A 22,612-nucleotide genomic window follows, 5' to 3' on the forward strand; every position below is an offset into this window, starting at 1 on the left:
CTTAACTTGTGAGGGAAGTGACTTTCCTGCCTCCAACTACTTCTCTGAGCTTCAGGAAGCCCAAGTTGACCGAGACAGCTTTTTGCAGGAAAGCACCATTTTCCGCGCTCATTAGGTAAATAATTTCTTCTCATATAAATGTTATTTTCAGGTGAAAATCCTAGTACCAAACAGCACAGCTGGAATGATAATCGGCAAAGCGGGTAATTACATTAAGCAAATCAAGGAAAGCAGTGGGTCGTATGTGCAAATCTCACAAAAAGCCAAAGACGTCAGCCTTCAGGAGAGATGTATCACGGTAATTGGTAAGTTGGAGCGATTTTTTATTACTGCGCATCCTCATGAAGTCACTTTCACACTCACGTTTAACCATAGATTCGAAATACGGAATCGATAGTATGCATTTAATTATTGCAGGAATTATTCAGGCATGTTGTTGACGTTGGGGAAATTATCGGTGAAGGATAGATCAATCATCGATTCAGAGATGATGTATCAATCAATTTAATATTGTGTTTTCTATTTAGAAGAGATTCCGATTATTGGTATTGGTAGTATGTGTGAATTTAGCAGCACTAATCTTTTGGGAATTTTCACTCGTCTTTGAGATATTATTTATTTCAATCCTGATTTTACTGGCCTCTGAAGAGTGTAAAGGGTACGGAGGAAAAGTAAGGATTAAGGGATACTTTCCGTAAATTAGCAAATCTAGATAAATTTAAAGAGAAACTCAGGTTCAAGTTAGGGGGTCAAGTGCGAATTAAATACAGAAACGTTTGAAAATTAGCTTTTTCGAGCTATCCTGTATTGGCAGAGTTACTCACATAAGGACCGTAAGCAAAAATAAGTAGAGAATCAGTTTCAGCGATTTTTCTAATTTAGTTAGTACTGTATATTTTCCAACGTCTGAACAGAATAATATTTGCCAGATTTATATTTTGTTCTACATCCTCCTCTATTGCAGTTAACTAAATTACCTAAAACCACTTAATTTTGATTAAATAACTAGTCTTATTTGCTATTACAACATCCAAAGGAAGTAGAACATTCCACATGCAACGCGTTGACATTGAAAGTTGTAATTAAGCAGATCGATGCGGATTTGATTTTCGCCAAGGGTACATTTTCCAGGCTCAGTTTAACGATGACATTGTATAACTGACCCAATAAATGTTCCAGAAAACAATGGCGAGTTGATTGGATACATTCCAAAATTAGAGTCTGGATGTTCGGGATTGCGGGCAAAATGGTTTTTGATATAAATCCGGAATCCGCTTTTTTCTGTTCAATTAACTGAAACTTACTGAAAATCTCGACTTATCCTGAAAAGATATTTGGGTGTTGAAGAACGATGACTCGGGCTCGTCAAAATAATAATGAAACAAGATATGAAGTAAAATCAGAACTTGGAGTATTCATGTCAAAAGAAGTTCCTATGATTACCTGATGTATTAGAAAACGTAAAATCTTGGTGGTAGGTATTTTTAAGTAAACGTTTATGTATATGGTGCTTATTAGCTAAGTTTATTTCGGAAGCTTCAAAATTCCTACGTTGCGTTTACAAGAAAGGACCCATTATTTAACAAAGCCAAAACAGTCTTATTATTTCATCACAAGCCTTAAATAAGTCTTTCATCTGCATTGTTGAGGGTTTTTTCTCAATCAGTAAGTTTGGTGGTCGACGATATGAAACCAGGCAATCTTATAATAATATTACTTGTCTGTAGGCAACACGCTATATGCCCTGAGATGGAAAAATGTAGCCTACCACCGTATCAGATTATTGACGAAGTTTATCACGAAAGTTTGAATTTCTATAAGGTGCTTATAAGGACAGCGTTTGCCCAAAATTAAAGTAATCGTACTATTGCATCGCAAGCATTAAAGTTTTTTGTTCATTGTTAAGTTTATTTTGAAGTTAGCAAGCTTGATCTTCTGCGATGTAAACGTATGCAGTAAACTGTTACCTGTCTATAGGCAACCCATCACACGGCACACCACGGGGGAAAGTTATGAAGGGGCTTACGACTACAAATATTAAAGTGGTTATTTTGCATTAAGTTTTTTTAAGTCAATGAAGGTTATTCGTCAACGATGTAAACCTAGACAATATTTATAAAAATAGCACGTAGGCAACCCAATATACGGACTTGCTTGAAGGAAAGTGTGTATATACTGCGGTATACATACATACATACAATTTAAAATAAGCTTACATTAAATCTTAAACAAAAAAAATACCACATTATGAATTATGATGAAACATTAACGGTGACGTTCCATTGGACATTAATTTCCACGACAATCATAAATAAAACGGCAATGAGATGATTCAGCACATTCAATAGTGGTGTCTTTTGAAGTTAATAGTGGAAAAAATCTCCTATACTATTGCTATATTTTTTTGTTCTTCGCTGGGAACCATATTATATTCTTTTATTCCATAAAATTTCTTGACGTCACGGTAATAAAGAAAAATTTCCATGCAATATTCTCATTGGCTGTAGTCCTAGTTTTTTTTTCGACTTCGATATTTTACACCTAACTGCAAAGATACTTTCAAAATTAATGTTTCTAATGGGGTATTTGCCCGCAAGCGTATGTGACACCTTGGTGGATAGAAGAGTTAATATTTTATATATTTTATTTACATAAAATTACATAAAACACCCGGACAAATTGCATACAAACTCCATAACAATACTTTCCATTATCATAATAAGATTTTCATGGAAATTGACCCAGTTTTCAAGGCAATGGATATTTTGATAGTATAAGAAAATTTTACAAGGAACAATTTTTATAAATTTAGTAATGTGGCAATGCACGTGCAATCATCGTCAAATAAGCCATTTCCTTTATTATTACATAACAAAAATTGGCAGTCATTCACACTGAATTTACTAATGTTGGGCTCAGCGGTCCAGAAGTGCTGGATGTAGCAAACAATTGCTGGCTTTCGGAACGTAAGGTCGCCATGTATTAGTGTCTTTATGTACGTTATATTGTCACCAGAGATGCGTTATATGGCGTAGGAAATAAAGGATGTAAGATGTTATGGTGATATAACTTCCTTCATTGACATGGATTGGTGCTTAATTTGCCAAAAAATGCGAGCAAAACTGTAAAAAAAACAATGTTACATCCATTTCTAGGTCGTTGGTTTGGCTGCTAGTTAATAGGTAACCATTAGGTAGTAAAAACTGGTATTAGACCTTGCCCCAATAACCACTGTAATTAAGTTTGTGTTCGAACTAAATTCATTTATTCGTTACGTTGTCGATTTTTTCTCCTCATTACATATTTTTTAAACATAAACCAAACCAACCGCAAGCACGAACATTGAATGAATTAATCGATCTCTTATAGTCTGATTTTGAACACCATATAACTATTTTAAATTGCTGTTTGTCTCATTTTATGATGAGTATTCTTGCATCTTGAGGAAGCGACCAATCGTTAAAATTTATAGATGGTCTCTCGTCAATGTTTGTAATGACTGTTTAATCGAAAGGCTCTATTACAGCAGCAATTACACATCAAATGACTTGTAATCATTGCTGGTTGTTTTTACGTCCTTAATTTTTTTTCAGTTCTCCAGTCGTTTCGTGGATTTACCGGATCGTTTGTATTGCAATTAAATGATTAAAGAATCCTGGTCGCAAGGTCTGCATCATCTACTGACATTGACCAAAGACGATCGATACCAAAGACCTTCAATTTTATCTACCATTTGTGATTACTCTTCAACTTGATAAATTCAGTTCTATTCTCTGAGTTATATATTCATTTAACATATTTTTTAATAATTTTCTTTTAATTCTTATTTTTAAACTGGATATTTCGCCTATTATCACACTTTTCCCAGGGCGAATATGTGGTAATCCTAACTAGGTTAGTCAATATGACAATAAATTATGACGAAATCTGTCTTGGTTTTTAACTGGGTTTTTAACCTACAAACATTCATAAACCTATAGCCAGCATTAACATACTATAGCATACATCGCAGTGTGTCACAAGTTCATCAGGTCATACGTGTGTGCTTTGCATATTGTTTGCTTTTATTTAGTTTGGTCTGTATGTGGTAGATTTCATGTTGCGCTAATAGGTTGACAAGACTTGTTACTACGTATTAACACTCAGAATTTTGCAGTGATTCGTTATTTCATAAAATGAAAATGTTACTGAACAAACCACAGCAAAATTTTAATTCTCTTGTTTATTAATTGTCGATATTTCCGAAATGTTGGAAATATATCAAAACATTTCAATGCGCTTTCTACAGTATTATGTAAGAGTGTCAAATACCCTCTATTTATATATAAAATGGAGATAGAATGATTTTCTTATTTCTACAGACCTTGTGGGTTCCACCAGGATTTTATGTTTTTTTCCTCTTGTTATATGTCTTTTTTCATTTTTTTTAAGGTGAAAAAGACCAAAACAAACAGGCCTGCATGATGATCCTTAGCAAGGTGGTGGAAGATCCGCAGAGTGGCACCTGCCTCAACGTGTCCTATGCTGACGTCAGCGGCCCCGTTGCCAATTACAACCCCACAGGGTCGCCATTTGCACAGCAGACGGCCGCAGCAGCTTTCGGTGCATCAACCGCTAGTCTCAACAACACATTAAGCGCAGCCGCCGTTCAACAGGGGCTGGTTTTGAACGGCGCAGGGGCCGCTGGGCTGAGTCTTAGCCTCAATTTGACTGCGCCTGGGCAGAGTATTGGCACGGTGACTGCGCAGCTTTTGGATCACGTAAAGGTAGGAATAATAATACTATTGACTGATAATTTTTGAACGTTTGTAAATTAGTATTTCTATTCAGTCTTTCTTCGATATAAAAAAAAATCTCACTTTCAATTAATCCCCCAATAGAGCATCGTTACGAAACTAATTTCCGACTAACAAACATCATTTGGTTGGTTTTATGATTGTTGTGAATGCCCAAGAAAACGCACGCTTTCGGAACCCGTTAATTTTGACTTTGAATGAGCGAATTACGCAAATAACTGTGTAGCTTCTAAAACTCTGGTATTTTAAGTCCGAAAAAGTAACACTAATTCGGTTTTTATTTAACTATAAAAGAGTGGTAATTAAGAGTGTAATAATTTTTTGTGCCAGCAGTTTGGTTGAGAGATCGGTGCAACGTTGTTCTAATAATCACAAAGTAATTATGAGTTCCTAACGATTAGATAGTACAATGATTAAGTACTATGTTAGCTGTTCTGCAAAAAATAACTTTTTTTCTTACGATCGTTAGTATAGTGCATTTTTACCGTTTCAAAAATTATGCGAAAAGACCGATTTCCGTATAATTTAATTTCCTACGGGTTGCGCGGGCAATGATAAGGAAATAAACCTATTTCCTACGACTCTGTACCATTATCCACAGCGACGGAAAGCGAAGAAATATCAACAGCCGTTTTGTTGACGCCTGCATCGAATTTCGAAGTTTGAAGTAGTGAATTTCTGTAATAGTCTAGAATCCTCATATCCGTTTTCTTTATCCCTACTGCTATTAAAGTGGTTGCATCAATTAAATTAAGAAGTTATTAATTCATCGAAGTTGTTATATGGAGTTTTTCTCGCACTAGTAACGTAACGAGGTCATTTTCGACTTAATAAAGTTGATGTGTCGCTAGTGATATAGTAAATGTGATTTACACGTAATTAACGCAATAATAATGCACACATTATGAAGCAAAGTAATTATTGTGTTTCATAATAAAATGAGGCTTCGTTGAGTAAATAGGTTAATATTCTCATCTTTGTTTTGATTATAAAACAGGACGTTTGTCACGTTTAGCCGTAATTTAAAAGAATTAGATTTATGCACTTGTGTGTAGGCTTTAAGGCGAATAATTTCGTACTGCTTTATTAGACGCCCATACTTATTTTTGTCCGCGTGGAAGAAACATTATTTATCTTCATTTAAGTGTATCTTATTTTTATTACACTGCTGGCATCATATCGAATGAGGACAGGATAGTGAATTTTAAGTAGGCTAAATTGCAGTTTTAAGGCACTTCCATATGGAGAACTTAAGTGTTTTCTCGTAGTTAAAACCTGTAAATAAAATTCAAAATGTGGGTATTATCTTTATGTTCATGCGACAGTTACTTTCTTTTCTAGATTCAACTAAGAAGTGCCGGCTTGACCGAACCCCACATAGCCGAAATAACCGCCGCCTTGACCGTTCTGGCTAAATATGGAATCCTGGGCGTGGGTCTAGGTATAGGAAGTGCCCATACTGGGGCATTGCCTGTATCCAGCTACCTGAGTATTATGGAGCAAACTGGAGCGAACGCCGCCACTACCGGCGTCTTCGGCGCTGTTGGTCAGATCAGTTTGGGAGAATGCCTTGGTAAGTACCTTAAACCCTGGAGGACAGTTAGTAGATAAGGTCAACTAAAGAGAAAACACATGGGTAGATACATGGGAGCATACAATGGGAGAACACTGAGAGTGTTCTAAACTCTCATGTATCTATGTGTAAATTTGGCGAAGTAAGCTCTGAGATGCTATATCATACCGTAATGCCCATCATGTTATGTGTTGGTAACATTTTTCACAAAAAAAGTATAAAAAATACTAAAAATTTTATTCAAACCATTATTAACTCTGGTTTTGATGTTTTAAAAAGGAATTCAGGGCGAACATATTCCGAGACCTTTGCAAAGGTTTCGAAATGTCCTCCACATGTTGTCAAAGTCATTAAAAGTCATTGAAAGTCAAAAGTTATTTAATTAGGCAAGTAAACTTGATAAAGTGACAATCGAAGTCGAATCGAGATTTAAAAAATCTGGCGACTGGATGGTTACAATATATATAAATAACAGTGAAATGGCAAGAAATGTGCTAGATTTTTACAGGTAAAATTTTATCTTGTTATGCGATTACCTCGTCAAAATTCGCTTCAAATTAACACCGAATTCTCGTTATTTTTTACTTTGTTTCTCTTAGTAAAACGGCTCTTATATCTTTTTCTTTTTCGGATATTATCCAGAAAATTTATTAGTTTTAATTCTTGAACATAATTCCGTTTTATGTTCTATAGTGCACCAGTTCTATCTAATTAAATTCGTTGGTTTCATTATGCAGATCTACCGGTTTGTTAGTTACATGCAAAAATCACTATTTTCGGCCACTTTGTAGGGCAATGCAGACAAACAATAGGCGGCAACGTTAAACTCCCTTTATAATTGTAAAGGAGTTGAAAATGAAGCCAGGAAATGCAGTCTTTTACATTATAAAGCCCGTTCGATATTTAATTTTATTAGGCAAAAACATTATATTTTCAGTGACGTTTTCTTCAATCTGTTAATTCTTGCGTTAATGCATTCGTCGCATATAAGACTAGCTAAGAAAATTACGGCTCAAGGTGCCGTCATTTTCTTAGATTTCGCCACCATGAATTAGTGTCTTATTTGCAAAACATGTCTTCAAACGTAAAAAACAATGATAGGTCCACTTCTTCAAGGTCGTTGAGTTTTATTAGTTTTATTTTACTGGAAATGGACTAAAGCTACTATAATTGTGCTTCTATCAAAACTTTGTATATTCGAATTTAAAATAGCGGCGAGTAACACTAGTATCCCCTCCTTAGGCTTATTTATAAAAGAAAAAATGTTAATTATCCAGCATGAACACCATTGTTGTTATAGACCAATTTTCGTTGACAGTTAGATAAGGGCTCTCCCCCATTGGTTATATTAAATTTGAATTGTGAGAGCGAAAGCTGTCTGCATTTTTTGATTTGATGATAGCAATCAGGCACCGGACTGCTTTACCCTAATTGGTTATTTCAAATCAGTAAGGTGCATTTTAGACCAATCAGTTCATTGGTAACTTAAAAAAACTCATGGTTTTTTTTGTCAACCTTTAATGAACGACAACTTCAAATGTTACTTTACTTCACAACTACCTATTTTCATTTGTATTTTACCCATCAGACGTTGCAGTTATTTTTGGAGTTTCTAAGCACCAATAACCTATATATATATATATATATATATATATATATAATCGATGAAGAAAGAGTGATATGTGTGAGGTTAATATCGAGTCCTTAAATGTAGGTGCAAACTCGCCAACCCCGCGGTCTAGCCTGGAAAGGTACGATTCGACCTTCGATTATCCCTTCCGCCATCAGACTTCCGCCGCGACTGCGCCAATTACCCTGAACAACAACAGCTTCGGTCTAGGTACTAACCCACAAGTGGCGGTTCTGAGCAAGAGCCCCACTCCTGCTGAGGTGAAGGGCCATACCGAAAGCAAGAACGTGGAGATTCCCGAGGTTATTGTCGGTGCCATTTTGGGTAAGTTGATGAGCAGTTTTGGGTTTTTGGAAATCATAACATTGGCATTGACAAATTTGCGACATTAGCGCGATTCACCTCATTTTTAAAAAGAAACAGAAATCACCAGAATGTCAAGTTTTGCGCATGCGAACAACGCCAGGAGTGGCACCCATTTATTTTTGAAGAGCTATTTTCTTTTCTAGGTCCGGGAGGACGATCCCTGGTCGAAATCCAGCAAATCAGCGGCGCCAACATTCAGATTTCGAAGAAGGGAATCTTTGCACCCGGCACCCGAAACCGCATCGTTACAATAACGGGCAGCCAACATTCCATAACGACTGCGCAGTACCTGATCGAGCAACGTATTTCGGAAGAGGAGCTGAAGAGGGCCCGAAATAACGGCATCGGCACTCTTACGATGCAGTGATAACCATTTCGTTATTATTCCTCCATCTTGTTTGCGCGCCACTGGATTTTCTAAAATTGGACGAGCCGTTTTCGGTGGAACATTCGAGAATGTTCGACGGTTGGGGTACTCGAAAGAGGCTCGCATGGGCCGCGCGCGTTGATTTTTTGTTTGCGATTTTGTTTTTGTTTTTGTGACGTGATTTATTTGTCTGTTGAAATTCTAAAATGTTGTTATGATACTATATTATCACATGACCCTGTAATTGAGGCTGTTGATAAATTTTACATGAAGTTGGTAGATTTTAATTCGTAAATTTCCGGTTGCAACTTTTCGTTTACAAAAACGTGTCTCATCTGTTGTTCTTTGTAGTTTCTCCGGTCTTTGTTCTTTGTCTCTGTTTTGAAGCCTAAAAGTGATGGCGGATGCGAGGTGACTCGAAAATTGGATGGAAAGAGACGCGTAGTCACTTCTGCGAAGCCAAGAAAAGATGTAAATATTTTTCCATTATTATATTAGAAAGAACTATTGATTGTTACCTGAAAAACCTTTATGTTAACTGTTGAAACGTTGATCTGATTTTTAGGAGATCGAAGAGATATAAAATAGAAATAGATGAATATTTAATTAAAACAAAAATTGTGATGATCATCAATTAGCATCACCTCATTGATGTTTGCCTATACACAGTGGGCCAAATAAATCTACATATTTAACCCACTGCGTCCCTACATTTTTCATTATAACGTTGCACACATTACATGTGGTCACTTAGATTTCATACAATTTATTTTTGTTATGTACATTTTATTCAATTTCATCGCGTCTTTACCACGAACGTTTTATTTAAACTTGTGTAGATAGGGTTTAAAATTATTCAATTAATGCTATATTGGGCGGATCTGATTGATAAATATTAGGAAAATCAGATTCGATAGTAATTGTTGTAATAAAGGTTTTCTGAGGCCGAAAGGGGAGGAATCTATACCAAATTATGGTTGGTAGGATATATGAGAAAGAGTTTAAACCATGTCGAAATTAAGCTGTGCCTCAAAATGTTAAAAAATAAATTTGAAGAAATCGGAGGTTTGGCCGGTTGAGTGAAAATGAACTGCGCTAAGATCCTGCAAGGAAAATGTTAAGAATTTTTTAATAACAGGTAAATTCCCCAAATATTCTCAATAAATTAGGCAAGCTGAACTAAAATCCTACGGCAGAAGATATTAAAAGATAATTAACTAGATCTTCTAAATATACAAAATACTTTAGTACACGCACTTCGCGTATATTTCAACATAAACCTAAACATACAGATAATACACGTATGGATTACAATCAATGTAGCAAAGAAAACTTTACGAATTTTCACGTCTAAAATTTCTCTAAATTTTTGAAAATTTTATCTGACTAATGCCTTAAACATATTATTTCCCTGCGAGCGCTCTGCAGCTATATATTCAAGATCAATATCGCTACTTCAATGTTTCTCTCTTAAAAAAATTAAATTGTATATCAATACACTTTGGTAGGGAAAGAAATTCTGAGCAATGAATATTTTTACAACGCACTGATTATTCTTCGTAATTGTGTTGCATTATTGTTCATCAATATCACTCTGAACACTCAGAAAAATCTTGCCACGTTACTAGATATTCGATTACCTATTCGGTTGTGGATAATGTAAGGAATTACTGGTAGTAGACATAAATGTAAATTATGTATAGAATGTGAGTGAACGTCCGGCGTGAAACAATCCTGTGACACAGGACATGCCGATGACTTTGTGAGTTCAAGTTAATATCTATTTGGCCCACCTAGAATACCCTAAGTTCTTAACTGTTAACTGTACTGGGATTTACCTTTCTATTCTGATACACGATCTAAAGTTACTTTTCCAACAGAATATTTAAATTGCTTAAACTTCTCTCTATCAAACACCACAAAAAGCCACCATAATTCGGTATAGATTGTACTTATACGGCCACAAAGGACCCAAAGTAAAATATATACTTCCACATAAAATAACCTTCTCTTGATTGTAGGTAGTCACAGTACGTTCCAAAATAAGTACCTGTATTTGAAACTCAGGCATAACAGATCCTATTTACTTGAAAAGAAGCTCTAATATAATTACTATATTATAAAAGATATGAATAATAGAATGGATTATAATATAGCAAATCGTAAACAAAAACTGTTGTGTTTGGAAAATGAGTATTTTTAAGTCTCAAAAAAAAGGAAAAGCTTATTAATACGAGCCTTTGGGTGTCTTTCTTGGACGTCTCCGAAAGAGCATATTGTAACAAAAAAAAAACTGTAAATAATGCGAAACTTATATTCGAGAAAACCCAATTATTGCTGTTATTTCTTATATAGAATCTTAATATATTAAAGAGAAACATATTGAAAGAAAACAAATAAATGTAATTCGATTATTATTATTATTATTATTATTATACTATTGTTATCGCATGTTGTTGTTGATGTTAATGTTTGGACAGTCTTTTCATCTTATTCATACTGTCATCTTTCAGTTTGTTAACATGCGCTAGTGATAAGATTTTATTTTATATCACTGAGCCGGCTTTATTGGAGGGTTTCCTCCGATAAATAGTGGAGAGTCTAGTCAAGTGTATACTTTGAGGAAATATTGAGCTTTTGCTAAGTTTTACAGATTACTAACAAAGCCGGTTTCACTTACTGGATTAAGTTTTAGGTTAAATTAGGTTAACGTATAAACCATAGAGGAGAATCTTCTCGCATTCCTGTAAATATGGCTTATGGATACTTTCGCTTAAATTGGTGTATTTCCCTGTTGCTTTTGTTCATTCTTAGCAGGAAGGTTACATGCTGGTCATTTACGAGATGTAATTTTCCGATACTGTCAATTTCAAAATGTTCTATATTTTTGATACATACATTTAGTTGTACTTTTCTCATAACAATTACACGCAAAGACGATGATAATAATAATTCGGGGCAAGTGGTGCAATATTATTGAAAAGAATTGATTACCATTATATTCAGGTAAAAAAGTTCAGTTCTTTGTAAACTCTTTTGTTCCATTTTTATGTGGGTAGCATTGCTGGTTTTCTGCGGTGTATACCAGTGTGTTTTCATTCGTTTTGGCCATAGTTTCATTGCACAGTTTATCTCAGACAAACGTAAGTTCGTGTTGTAATTTGTAGCGTAGTCAAAAATGTGCAAGGAAAAATGCCTGTAGCGTAACAAAAGTCCTAAATTCTGATCCTAAGATATAGAATATTAGTAAATTAATGAATGAGAGGAGACAGGAAAGTGCCTTTACCACGGAATTTCAGTAGTTCCGTTGATTTGAGCCGGCGAGAGAGATTGGGGTGTGTAACCCCTTGATCTCGTTAGGAAGTAGGATTGGCTGTTCTTTGGACAGTACTTGTACTATCTGTCATGTTTGAAAGCTCTATATTTCGCTTACACGTGTCTACATGTCTTCAAAGCATCTCTTGCAATCGAGGCCCTCGACAGTGCTCATCAGACGATGATGTCACCGGACGTGGCAGTGGTCAATGAACAGACCAACCGCATTCCCCAAATTCTTTCTTTTAAAGCATTTGATCCGTCTATATGTTCCTTAGACCTCTATGTGTTCCTCCTAGACTGCCGCATGTCGTAGGCAGTTTTGTCTAGCTCTGTAGAAACATCTACTCAATCATGAACCTCAGTGATCGGAAAGCCACGCTTCATGAGATGTCCAGACCCGTCGGGCACAGTTCCTGAGCCCAGTCTGGCCAAACGATCCGCTTTTTCGTCGCTTGGAACACTTATGTGTCCCGGAACTCAAAGACGAGTTTGGACTGTATCCTGATCGATAATGGAAGTCCTATTGTCGGAGCATATGTTGACTTTGATATTTCTGGGCGCGTCAGATATTTTCTCGATGATGCTCAGACTCGATGTGTTCTAGATCTCTAGAAGCTGTTAAAATTGCTTAAATGCATAGATAGACGCAGATATTCAGGATTAGGTCTGTTTAGCTTGTTGCTTAGTCGGTTAGTGGTTGATTATTGATCAACAATCCGTAAAATCTTCTCTAGATTCAGAATTTCAAAAATTCCTGACGTTGTTTCGAATGAGTTCTGAGGTATTTTTAATAGCCCTGAGCACCCACTTTGATTCATCGTTTCGTTCAACGAGTATTCGATAAATCTGTGAAAATCTTTCCATAATCTGTTGGAGTGATCATAAAGTTTCTAATTTGACCAGAGAAACTTCGCAACTTCGGCGATGTTTCCTTATTCAATTGGCACGGTGCCAGTGTCAGTTCACCTCCTTCTTCTATCGAAGTAGTAAATGCGAATTTAAACTTAAGTGGTTCCATGTCTTTGTGTTTAGTCTCAACAAGCCAAAGAAGTTGCCGTTCATACGTATTATGCAGTTGGATGACTTTCAGCTCACGCCATCATTTAGCTGTTTTCCAAAATATCAATAGAACCAACATTTCATTCGAATATGCCAGTCTCGTCTGGCGCACTTCTGCGCATGCCTGCGATATGCCAACAAGGCATATCGCAGCGGGAGATTTGAAGGCCCCCCGGACACACAAGTTTTTTTGTATTTTTTTTCTTTTTGGCATCTTACTTTTATTTTTCAGTCATAACATCCTTATTGCTTAAAACGCCTATGGTAGGTGCCTACTGCTTCTAAAACTCCAGTGTTTTCCCTATCTGCGAGTTTCTGTCCGCTTGGTCCGCACGGATGGATTGCCGGCAAAGGAACTATGTCCAAAACACACACATCGTCATAAAAACAACATAAAAGTTGTTACTGTGATACACATTATTTATATTAATAATGCAACAACATTATTGCAAACCATCATCATCCAGCATTACTAATACCAGAAATAATCGAAATGTTGCATTATTAGTTAAACGAAAACATCATCAAAAAGCATAAATAATAATCGGACTTTAAGTTACGATGTATAATTAAACTTGCCTTACTTACATAAGTACACATTATATACTTTTTGTCCTGTAATGGTATTACAAAGCTTAATTTTCGTAATTAACCATTACTTATTGTCAGTAATAGAGGATAATTTTGTTGGTGTAAATACTTTATTTTTGTAATTATTATTATTATTAAGTAATTTTCTCATCCTAATTTCGTTGGTTCGATGTGTCGTCCATCGATATTTCTGAATATATAAATCAGCTGTTGTAACTAATCATAAAGGCCTATATTATGTAAAAAGAGAACGGGAGGACTGTTATATACTTACAAAGGAGTTGGGAAAAACGTAAGTTTTCTATGATGATAATGAAAAGACTCTTATATTATGGTTATTAAACGTTAATGTATTATTGTTAAATAGAATTTCTCGGACACCCCGTAAAAGCATCAACCCTGTAGAAAACCCTCTCTCATCTACACCGGACAAGCATACAAGGACAATATATGAGGCGAGGAAAAGTGGCCCTACAGGGTGTCCTGATAAAAACTTTACCTCTATCGTTCCAATCTCTAAAAGTAGTCGAAGTTACCATTTATGGCATTTTTACATCTTAACAGTTACAACAATCATAGTGTTTAAAGTTGGCCAAAATGTTTCCCCCTAAGGCAGTACCAATTTGGAACCGACTATAGAAATAGAAACACTTTGTTATTATTGCACCTAAGAATGGCGTCATGGTTTTTTGTTTTCATTTTTGTTATAAATAATAAATAGATCTTGTTAGCAGACGTAATAATATAATATATTTGCTAGCCCCGAAGGGTTATAGACAATAGCCCTTCGGGGTTAATTACACTATACAGTTATATGGAATAAATAATAGATTCAGTGATATTAGTTATTGGAAACATGGTTGGGTTACCAAGAGATGGAATCTTGGTGAAACGGGTCATAGGTTTTATTTGAAGTTGGTGTATGGACATGCACTTTGTTGCTACAGACTGTACGATGTTTTTGGGTCGCCCGAATGGTGGTTTCAGTTCGAGCCTGGCCCAGTGTGTTGAAGTTTTAAATATTATAATGTACTGTTTGTAGCTTCTGTTTTAAACTAGATTAGTAACACTGCATTGTCAAACACATTATTATTCAATAAACTCCATAGTGCCATACATCGTATTTTTCATGATTTCCTCACACGCTTTCTCTTTCATTTCTTACCACCATGACCATTTGGCATTTTGTTGCTCGGCCATTTCATGATGCATGATTACTACTTAAATAGCAATATAAGGTTTTAGCAACAAAATGACATGTATCCACCGCAGTTTTTCCTCAGTCTCATCATGAGGGAATCATGTTCTGTTCGTTTAGTTTCACACAGCAAACAACAGACTCAGTAAATTAAAAATCAGTTTGTTTCTTTGTGTCCGTCCGATGTTCTAGTCAGTATTGATTCGATTTTTTTGTATAAATTTGTTAATGTCTGTGATATGGCTGGTGATTAATAAAAAGTGTTAAGTTTTAGTAGATGAGGCTTTTTCAAATTATTCTACCTGGCAATACACAAACCAACAAAAACGGACTATGCAAAAGTTGAGGTATTTCGAAAAAAACTATTTTTATTAAAAATTTACTGATTAAAATATTTAAAAATAAAAACAAGAAAATAATAATGAAATTCAGTACGTTAAAATTAAAATTAATTAAATACTTTCGGTTTTTTGTTTCATAAATTGAAAAATTTCTAAGAGGAGTTCAAAATTTAAAAATTTGCTTACGTACGTATGGCGACGAACAAAAATACTGGCACAGCACGATTTCTAATATAAAATAACTCATTTTTACAGACTTAAAAATAATGACAGAAATGAAAATTAAGTATTTAATGCTACAGGTTTTCTGACAAAAAAAATATCTATGGAAAAGAACATAATTTACAGAAGTCGAAATAAAGTACAGAAAATCCGCGGACAAAAATATTAGCGCAGCTAATTGCTGAACATGAACTTATTATAATTAGTATTTTGGTGAAAGGCCTTTTCTTTCAATAACTTCCCTTAACCATTTCGACTTGAATGAACTACTTGACTTCTGAGTAAAATCTTCAATCCATTCTTTCTGCGAAATTTCCTGAAGTTCCAGTTCGTCAGAAATATTATATTCCTTTTTTCCAGTTCAGTCCAAAGGTTGTCAATGGAATTAAGTCCTGGCGATCGGGGAGGAGTATTTAAAGAATGAGAATCATTACAAGGAATCCAATGCTTTACGACAGGAGTCGCATGTTTCAGATCATTGTCCTGTTGGAAATAGAATCCGGGTCCTAATTGGAGTTTTTTAGCGTTCTACTTTTGACCGTTTTTGAGAATATTAAAATAAACAGTTTTGTCCACTACACTGCCAGTAATTGTAAGATTTCCAACCCCACTGGAAGCCATATATCCTAACATTAAAACGCTACTACCCCTACGTTTGACAGTTTTATGAAACTTTTCCATTCGAGTTCTCTCTTAAATCTTTTCTAAACGCACACCTTATCGTCAGTCTGAAAAATGTTGAATTTAATTTAATCGAAAAATAACACTTTATCGAAAGAATCATTATTCCGATCGTTATGTTCCTTGGCGAAATTTAAACGTTCCTGAGTTACTCTACGAACATAAGACTTTCTTCTGACCACTCTAGCTTTGTACCCAGCTCGATCAAGGATTCTGCGTATTGCTTTAGAGCTAATATCTTTATTATCTTTTACCTTAGTGTCGCAGCAATTTCTGAGGCACTCCTTTGAGGAGTGAAGTTTATTTTTCTTACTAAGTTTCTCTCTTTCCTAGCAGACGGTTTTCTAGGTCGCCCAATTCGTGGTTTACTTAGGAAGTTATCATTATTTTCAAACCTATTTATTACACTTCGTACTGTAAAACGGCTCTTCTTCACTATATTGGCAATAATGGCTGAATAGGACTGATGGAACAACAATGAGTTTAGGATTTTTATGCAAAAATCTTTCAGTCCATTGTCCCCTATAACTTCCTTAAATCTGGCGCAACCTTTTTGGGACACCCTGTAGATATTCCAGGTTATTAAGAATCTCGACAGCAACTACTCCTCGAATACTTTCAAAGCCGGTTTTGTTTTATTTTGTAGTAGTTTCATTATCTCATTCCTTCCAGGCGGATGACGTTGTCTTAAGAAAATACCATTCTCTTCTTTCCCCTTTGGATTCGCAAATTAAACTGCACGTGCAAACTTCAGATCTCTTTCTTTTCAAATCAGACCAGTCGTAAATAGATTTTTTTCCATTAAACATGCTACCAAACAAGTTCTGTTTTCGATACTTTTTGTTCAGATTTAACGGCAGATTTAGCAGAATTCTGCGAGAATAGATAGTCAAAACATAAGTGTAGACGAGTCGTTATTCGCATTTAAAATGAAATCGTAAAATTTGACTATAAATATTACTAAATCATAAGCCCAATGAATCTTCAATTTCAATGAATCGTGGTCCCAATGAATCTTTAATTTAAACAAAAAAACAAACATCAATCTCTAGAAAATGCTGATGAATCCCTACTTGTAATCCCCCATATCAAATTTACGTCCCTAGACAGTAACAATAAATATCCGGCCCTTTTGATCATACCCAGTCGACCCCTTGAAAGACTGACCAGTGGAATGTCCAGTTTGAAGGCGGTTTTTTATATGAAGCTTCTATCCAAGTATAGAATGGGGTCGTGAATGTCTTTAGTTCATCTTTCGCACGACTAGGGGTTCTATGAAAATGGGGTTGATTTTGCGAAAAAACTTGCGCAGAAAGGGTTCAAATTCAATATAGTCCGTGCAGATTTTTTTTTGTAGGAATAATGCCCTTTATTGCTTTATCATCCGACTGGAAGTGGAATTAGTTCAATGTGGGTAAAAATAGGATCCAAATGTATAAAAGGAAATTGGCTTTGGCCTTGCAGTTGGCAGATTTACGGATTAGGCTTGTGTTCGGTACGCCCTTGTTTATCGCCTAACGCATTCACTAATTTGACGCGTTAATGGAAAAACTTAAAGCCGGAAGTTGATAAGATTTAATTAAGAAATTCCCATTCGTTTCGCTCGAAGAAATTTAGAAAATTTGATTGAACGCAATTTAAATTTTATAATAAAAAATTACTCTTTACATAGACTCAGGTTTAGTACGCCACTGCATGCCGTCTAATGCATTTGCCAATTTAACTCATTATTAACGAACCTTCAAGCCCGAAGTGGACAAAATTTCATTAAGAAATTCCTACTACTTTCGCTCTAAGAAATATATTGAGATTTGATTGAACATAACTTAAATTTTCTAGCAAAAGCTTACTCTCTCGCTTGAAATCTGATACACCACTGTATACGATCTAATATATTCGCCAATTTTACATGTTATTGAGGAGCTTCAAAGTTGAAAGTTAATAAAATTTCATTAAGAAATTCCTATTGCTTTCGCTCTAAAAAACATTTAAAATTTGACTGAACGCAACCTAAATTTTGTAGTCAAAATGTTCTCTTTAGATTTGGGTTTGGTACGTTACTGTACATCATTAAATGTGGGCAATTAAAAATGGATAGAAAGCTTTTTTCCCTTTTTAAAACGAATTGGGTACTTTGTTTCTTGACTTAAGAATCTTGAGATTTTGGCCACTTCTCCATAAATGATGCAATTTCCGGTGCTTTTCTTGTTTACTGCGATATATTATCTTCAATAGCACTTTAAATCAGCCGAGAATTTTAAAATTTGGAGAGCTAAAACCTCATTAATTAAAGTGTTTATGATTGATTTCTGAGTGTCGAACACTTTCCGGAGATTTTATCCCAAAATAATTATGAATATTTCAGGATGGTTGACGTTATTAATAATTGGAACCGGAAAACCACGAACTATTGAAATAAACTCATTAAAGTAATCAGAGAAATAGATTGTGGATCATTATTTACGAATTATAATTTTCCAATGAATTAATAATTTTCAAATAATCTTCCTTAAAGAATATTTCCATCCAAACGGACGCGAACGGTTACATTAAACCAATTTTTTTGCACATCCTAATATCTTCCCCTCTTCCCTAGAAAGAACGCGAAATAAACAAGCATCAAAGGGTTGTCCCGGCCCTTTGAAATTCGCTAAACCAGATTGGTTTTGATATAAGGAATAAAACCGATAAAAAAGCACCTCGCACTTACTCCTTTGAAAACTCGTTTGCAAATGCGAAAGTGGAAACCTGTCGTCCGCTTTGCATAATCGCAATCCACGTGTTTGAATCAAAATACGCGACGACCAGTTTATAGTGAGATCAGTCTTTCAAGACGTCGCCAGTGGCCCGCTGATGGTACAGATCTGAAGTCTAGTGATTGGAAAAGTACCTAGTTTAATAGAGACGTGTAATAGTATTTTGTAGTGATCAGTGGTGAGGGAATGGCGACACCTCATGGAAAGGTAAGGAATTAATGTTAACTTGATGGCGTAGGAAAATTGTTGGGAATTAGGTCCAAGTCTAGAACCAACTCAAATCAAATAGTTATCTTCTTCCTGTTTTAGATTCCTTTTATTCTACTTTTGTCTAGTGTTACCTTAGAAATTTTGCGGAGTATGATGGGTATTTTTAAAATCTCATTAGAATCCGAATTTTCATATTAATTTTGACCTTAGCCAGCTTCAGTTAAATATACCGAGTGATAATTCTATTCGAGAAGTTGACTATCGTTTTTCAGATTTCTCAGGTAAACTCCAGATCTAAAACCATCATTCTACCAGTTGAAGTTTTTTTTGCATTCTCATATCCCTTTCCTTCTAGTTTGTTTTAATTAAATCTAGAAGACATGGAGATTTCGATGGTTCAACTTTTCCGGTTTAAGAGATCCATGCCGAAGAAGGAAAAGACGTTTTCCTGCCCCGAGTAGCTATTTTTGCAAATATGAAACTTCTGTTCTAGAAACCTCATTGGTAAACCTGTGTTTGTCTCGAACCAGTTCTAACCCGTCTCCAAACCCTTTAAAAACCATCAGTAAATTGTTAATGAGTGCCCGCATACATGTATCGGTGCAACTAACACAGTAAACGACTTCTGTTAAGTTCTATGTACATTCATAAATTGGCATATATTATCTTGTTATTGTTAAAATTCGTTCCACCGTCTAATTATAACTTGAATAACATGTAGATTATAAATAATTTATGTCAGTAAACAAATATTTCTCCATTTGCGCAATCATGGTGTTTGTTGATAAGTGGTTTTCTCATATTCCTCACCGACTTCTTCTTCACGCATCTTCTTTCTTCGCCCTTTCATAATTTGCCTTTCTCTATTTTTCACTGTTTACTCAAAGCTTCTTCTTTCTCTTTCAGACAATTCTCTACTCCTACTGGAGAAGTTCATGCTCCTGGCGTGTCAGAATTGGTACCCGATTTCCACCATAAGTATTTTACGGAATCAAAACGAATTACATTACAATTTTTAGCATTGAACCTCAAAGAAATCCCTTATGAAATCAAACCAGTTTCCCTGATCAAAGGAGGGGGAGAGCATCATTCCAATGACTTCAGGGAATTGAACCCTATGGAACAGGTTCCGGCCCTCTATATTGATGGCGTCACTTTAATCGAATCACTCAGTATTATGCAGTATTTGGAGGAAACGAGGCCACATAGGGCTTTGTTGCCTGCTGAGTTTGTTAAGAGAGCGAAGGTAAAGGATCTCTTGTAAAGTAAGGATCTAGTAGATTCTACGAGGAAATGTGAAGTTTTTTGGATTTCATTACATTTTTACGTGTAACATAACACTATAGAATCAACGTAGGATGTTTCTATCCATTAAGCGAAATTCCCTCTCTTTACCTAATGGAAAACACTGAAACTGATTTAGAATAGATGAAGAGATGTGATGGGATGATCCAGATGAGAATCTGATGATAATAGATGAAGACGACTCAGAAAATGTTTAAAAATCATTTTACCACCTTGACATCTTACTTGAACACTTCTGGTATAAACTTGTGGAAACTTTTGATATCCATTAATAGAAAACTTGAATGCATTCTCTAGAGATCATGTGTCTCGCTCCTCCAAAACGCCGCTTAAACATTATTTTCCCTCTTTGTGTTCTCCTCCTGCAGACGTTTTAATTTCTTTCAGGTCCGAGAAATATGCGAAGTAATCGTGTCCGGAATTCAACCCCTCCAAAACTTGGCCGTCCTGATCCACGTAGGGGAAGAGAAAAAGGACGAATGGGCCAAGCACTGGATAAACCGAGGATTTAGGGCGGTCGAGAAACTTTTAGGTGAGAAACCATATTTTATGCCCTTTCGACGATTTGAGGACGCTCTTAGCTGCTACTTTTCCCCTCGAGGCAGTTCGCTTAAAAAGAATCGATATCTTTTAGGTGCAAGTGCTGGCAAATATTGTGTGGGCGACGAATTAACCCTGGCAGACTGTTGCCTTATCCCTCAAGTTTTCAACGCAAGGAGATTCCACGTGGATCTAAGGCCATTTCCAATTATCTTGAGAATCGATAGAGAATTAGAGAGGCATCCCGCTTTTCTAGCTGCGCATCCAAGCAACCAACCGGATTGTCCACCAGAGGCCCATAAATAAGCTTTTCTTTGAATATGTAAATACCTACTTATAGTTTGTGTGATTAATGTCAATTCGGTTTTCTTCACATGTATTAATAAAAGTTTTTTACCAAAACGAAACAGAAATTAATTTAAAATAAAAATAAAACAAAACAATTAATAAAACAATTGAAAAAAATTAAAATAAGGAAAAGAAAGTTAAAAAACGTCGCGAAAAAGATGATTATTGGCTAATTTCTTCGGGAATAACACGCAAAATTCTAATTCAAAACTTTATTTTAGAACAACATTATTTGTCTTAGGTTTACAATGTTAGGACCATTTTTAACATCACTGACAACAATTAACGACAAAGGACAAGAGACAGGTAACGACCACAAGTGGTGGTGCTAAGAATAGATACGAGTAAGATTATAATTATGGTTTAAGTTAAATACAATTAAAACCAAAACCGGATAAAGGAAAGTTGCCCTTTTTGCTTGTGCCAAAAAGTTTCACAATTTTTTTTTCTCTCTTCTTTTGGGACTAAAATGGGAAGTTTTATGAACATCCCTATTTAAATCTGAGTTTCTCTGTTCCTAAAGAATCTATTAGATACAAAGCTATAGTTCTTCTAACCACTACATATTAGAAAATCTATCTGCCTTTGAATTTGTTAAGAAACATTTGGTCTTGATTATTACTTTGGTCTTTTAAAACTTTTGATGCAATTTTGATGAGTTTTTTTGGGCTAAAAACTAGCGATGAGTGCTTGCTACTGCCTAAGAGAATCTACAGTGAAGAAGAGTTTATATTATATTTATACATTAATTTTTCATGGTTTTCACCGCTATATCTATGATTTCCGACGTTTAATTTATCATAAAACGCTGCGAAATCTTGAGTTAAAGTGGAAGTAACAGGAAATGGGGCATATTAAGATCACAAGATGAACGTGAAACGGTAGGTAAGTTTTGCAGTGAAGGACATTTTAAAAAGTTTAAGGGGATTTCCAACCCACTGTATGTTTTATTAGGAATTTTTTATGGTTTTATATTCTTGGGAGAGTAGCTCAGCTACATTCTCTACTGAATTTTAATATGTTCGCTTTATTGTGACACACAATTTGGTACGGATAGGGTGTGTTCCCACGCACCCACCTCCTGACCCTTTCTTGAGAGCCCCGGGCCTGCTCTCTTAATAATATAATTCCGGTTATTTTAATAATTTCCCGGTACTGAAGCTTTTGAAACCTTCTCGGCCGGACGAAGGATGAAATCAATTAATCTATGAGATTATTCGAACTTTCTCGATACGTAGGGAATTATAATATAAATCCTGATTTTTAGCGACTTATTATGACACCTGAGATTTGTGTCAATGGGCTACGTTC

The 22,612-nt window shown here is 35.4% G+C and overlaps 2 protein-coding genes across 4 annotated transcripts in view; both read left to right on the plus strand.

The window, feature by feature from the left end:
- Window positions 1-15,174, plus strand: part of pasilla (RNA-binding protein Nova-1-like protein passilla) — a 51,410-nt gene extending 36,236 nt beyond the window's left edge. For all 3 annotated transcript variants that reach the window (XM_066406172.1, XM_066406171.1, XM_066406170.1), the window contains 5 exons: window positions 152-305; window positions 4,432-4,766; window positions 6,138-6,369; window positions 8,084-8,323; window positions 8,509-15,174. In XM_066406172.1, the coding sequence (XP_066262269.1) occupies window positions 152-305; window positions 4,432-4,766; window positions 6,138-6,369; window positions 8,084-8,323; window positions 8,509-8,732 (1,185 nt within the window). In that variant the 3' untranslated portion in view covers window positions 8,733-15,174. The remainder of the gene's footprint in view (window positions 1-151; window positions 306-4,431; window positions 4,767-6,137; window positions 6,370-8,083; window positions 8,324-8,508) is intronic.
- LOC136419677 (probable maleylacetoacetate isomerase 2) lies at window positions 7,102-21,309 on the plus strand. Its single transcript, XM_066406202.1, has 6 exons — window positions 7,102-7,114; window positions 19,013-19,105; window positions 20,015-20,066; window positions 20,128-20,354; window positions 20,801-20,945; window positions 21,048-21,309. Exons 2-6 carry the CDS (start codon window positions 19,085-19,087, stop codon window positions 21,257-21,259), a joined length of 657 nt encoding a protein of 218 aa, XP_066262299.1. The 5' UTR covers window positions 7,102-7,114; window positions 19,013-19,084; the 3' UTR covers window positions 21,260-21,309.
- Window positions 21,310-22,612: the final 1,303 nt, after the last annotated feature.

The sequence above is a fragment of the Euwallacea similis genome, chromosome 3, assembly GCF_039881205.1.
Source record: "Euwallacea similis isolate ESF13 chromosome 3, ESF131.1, whole genome shotgun sequence".
Lineage (NCBI taxonomy): Eukaryota > Metazoa > Arthropoda > Insecta > Coleoptera > Curculionidae > Euwallacea > Euwallacea similis.

Excerpts from the sequence above, each read along its gene's own strand:
- LOC136419677 (XM_066406202.1), top strand. The coding sequence starts at position 19,085 with ATGGCGACACCTCATGGAAAG. Across the intron at positions 19,106-20,014 it reads TGGCGACACCTCATGGAAAG|ACAATTCTCTACTCCTACTG; the intron begins GTAAGGAATTAA and ends TTTCTCTTTCAG. Across the intron at positions 20,067-20,127 it reads CTCCTGGCGTGTCAGAATTG|CATTGAACCTCAAAGAAATC; the intron begins GTACCCGATTTC and ends TACAATTTTTAG.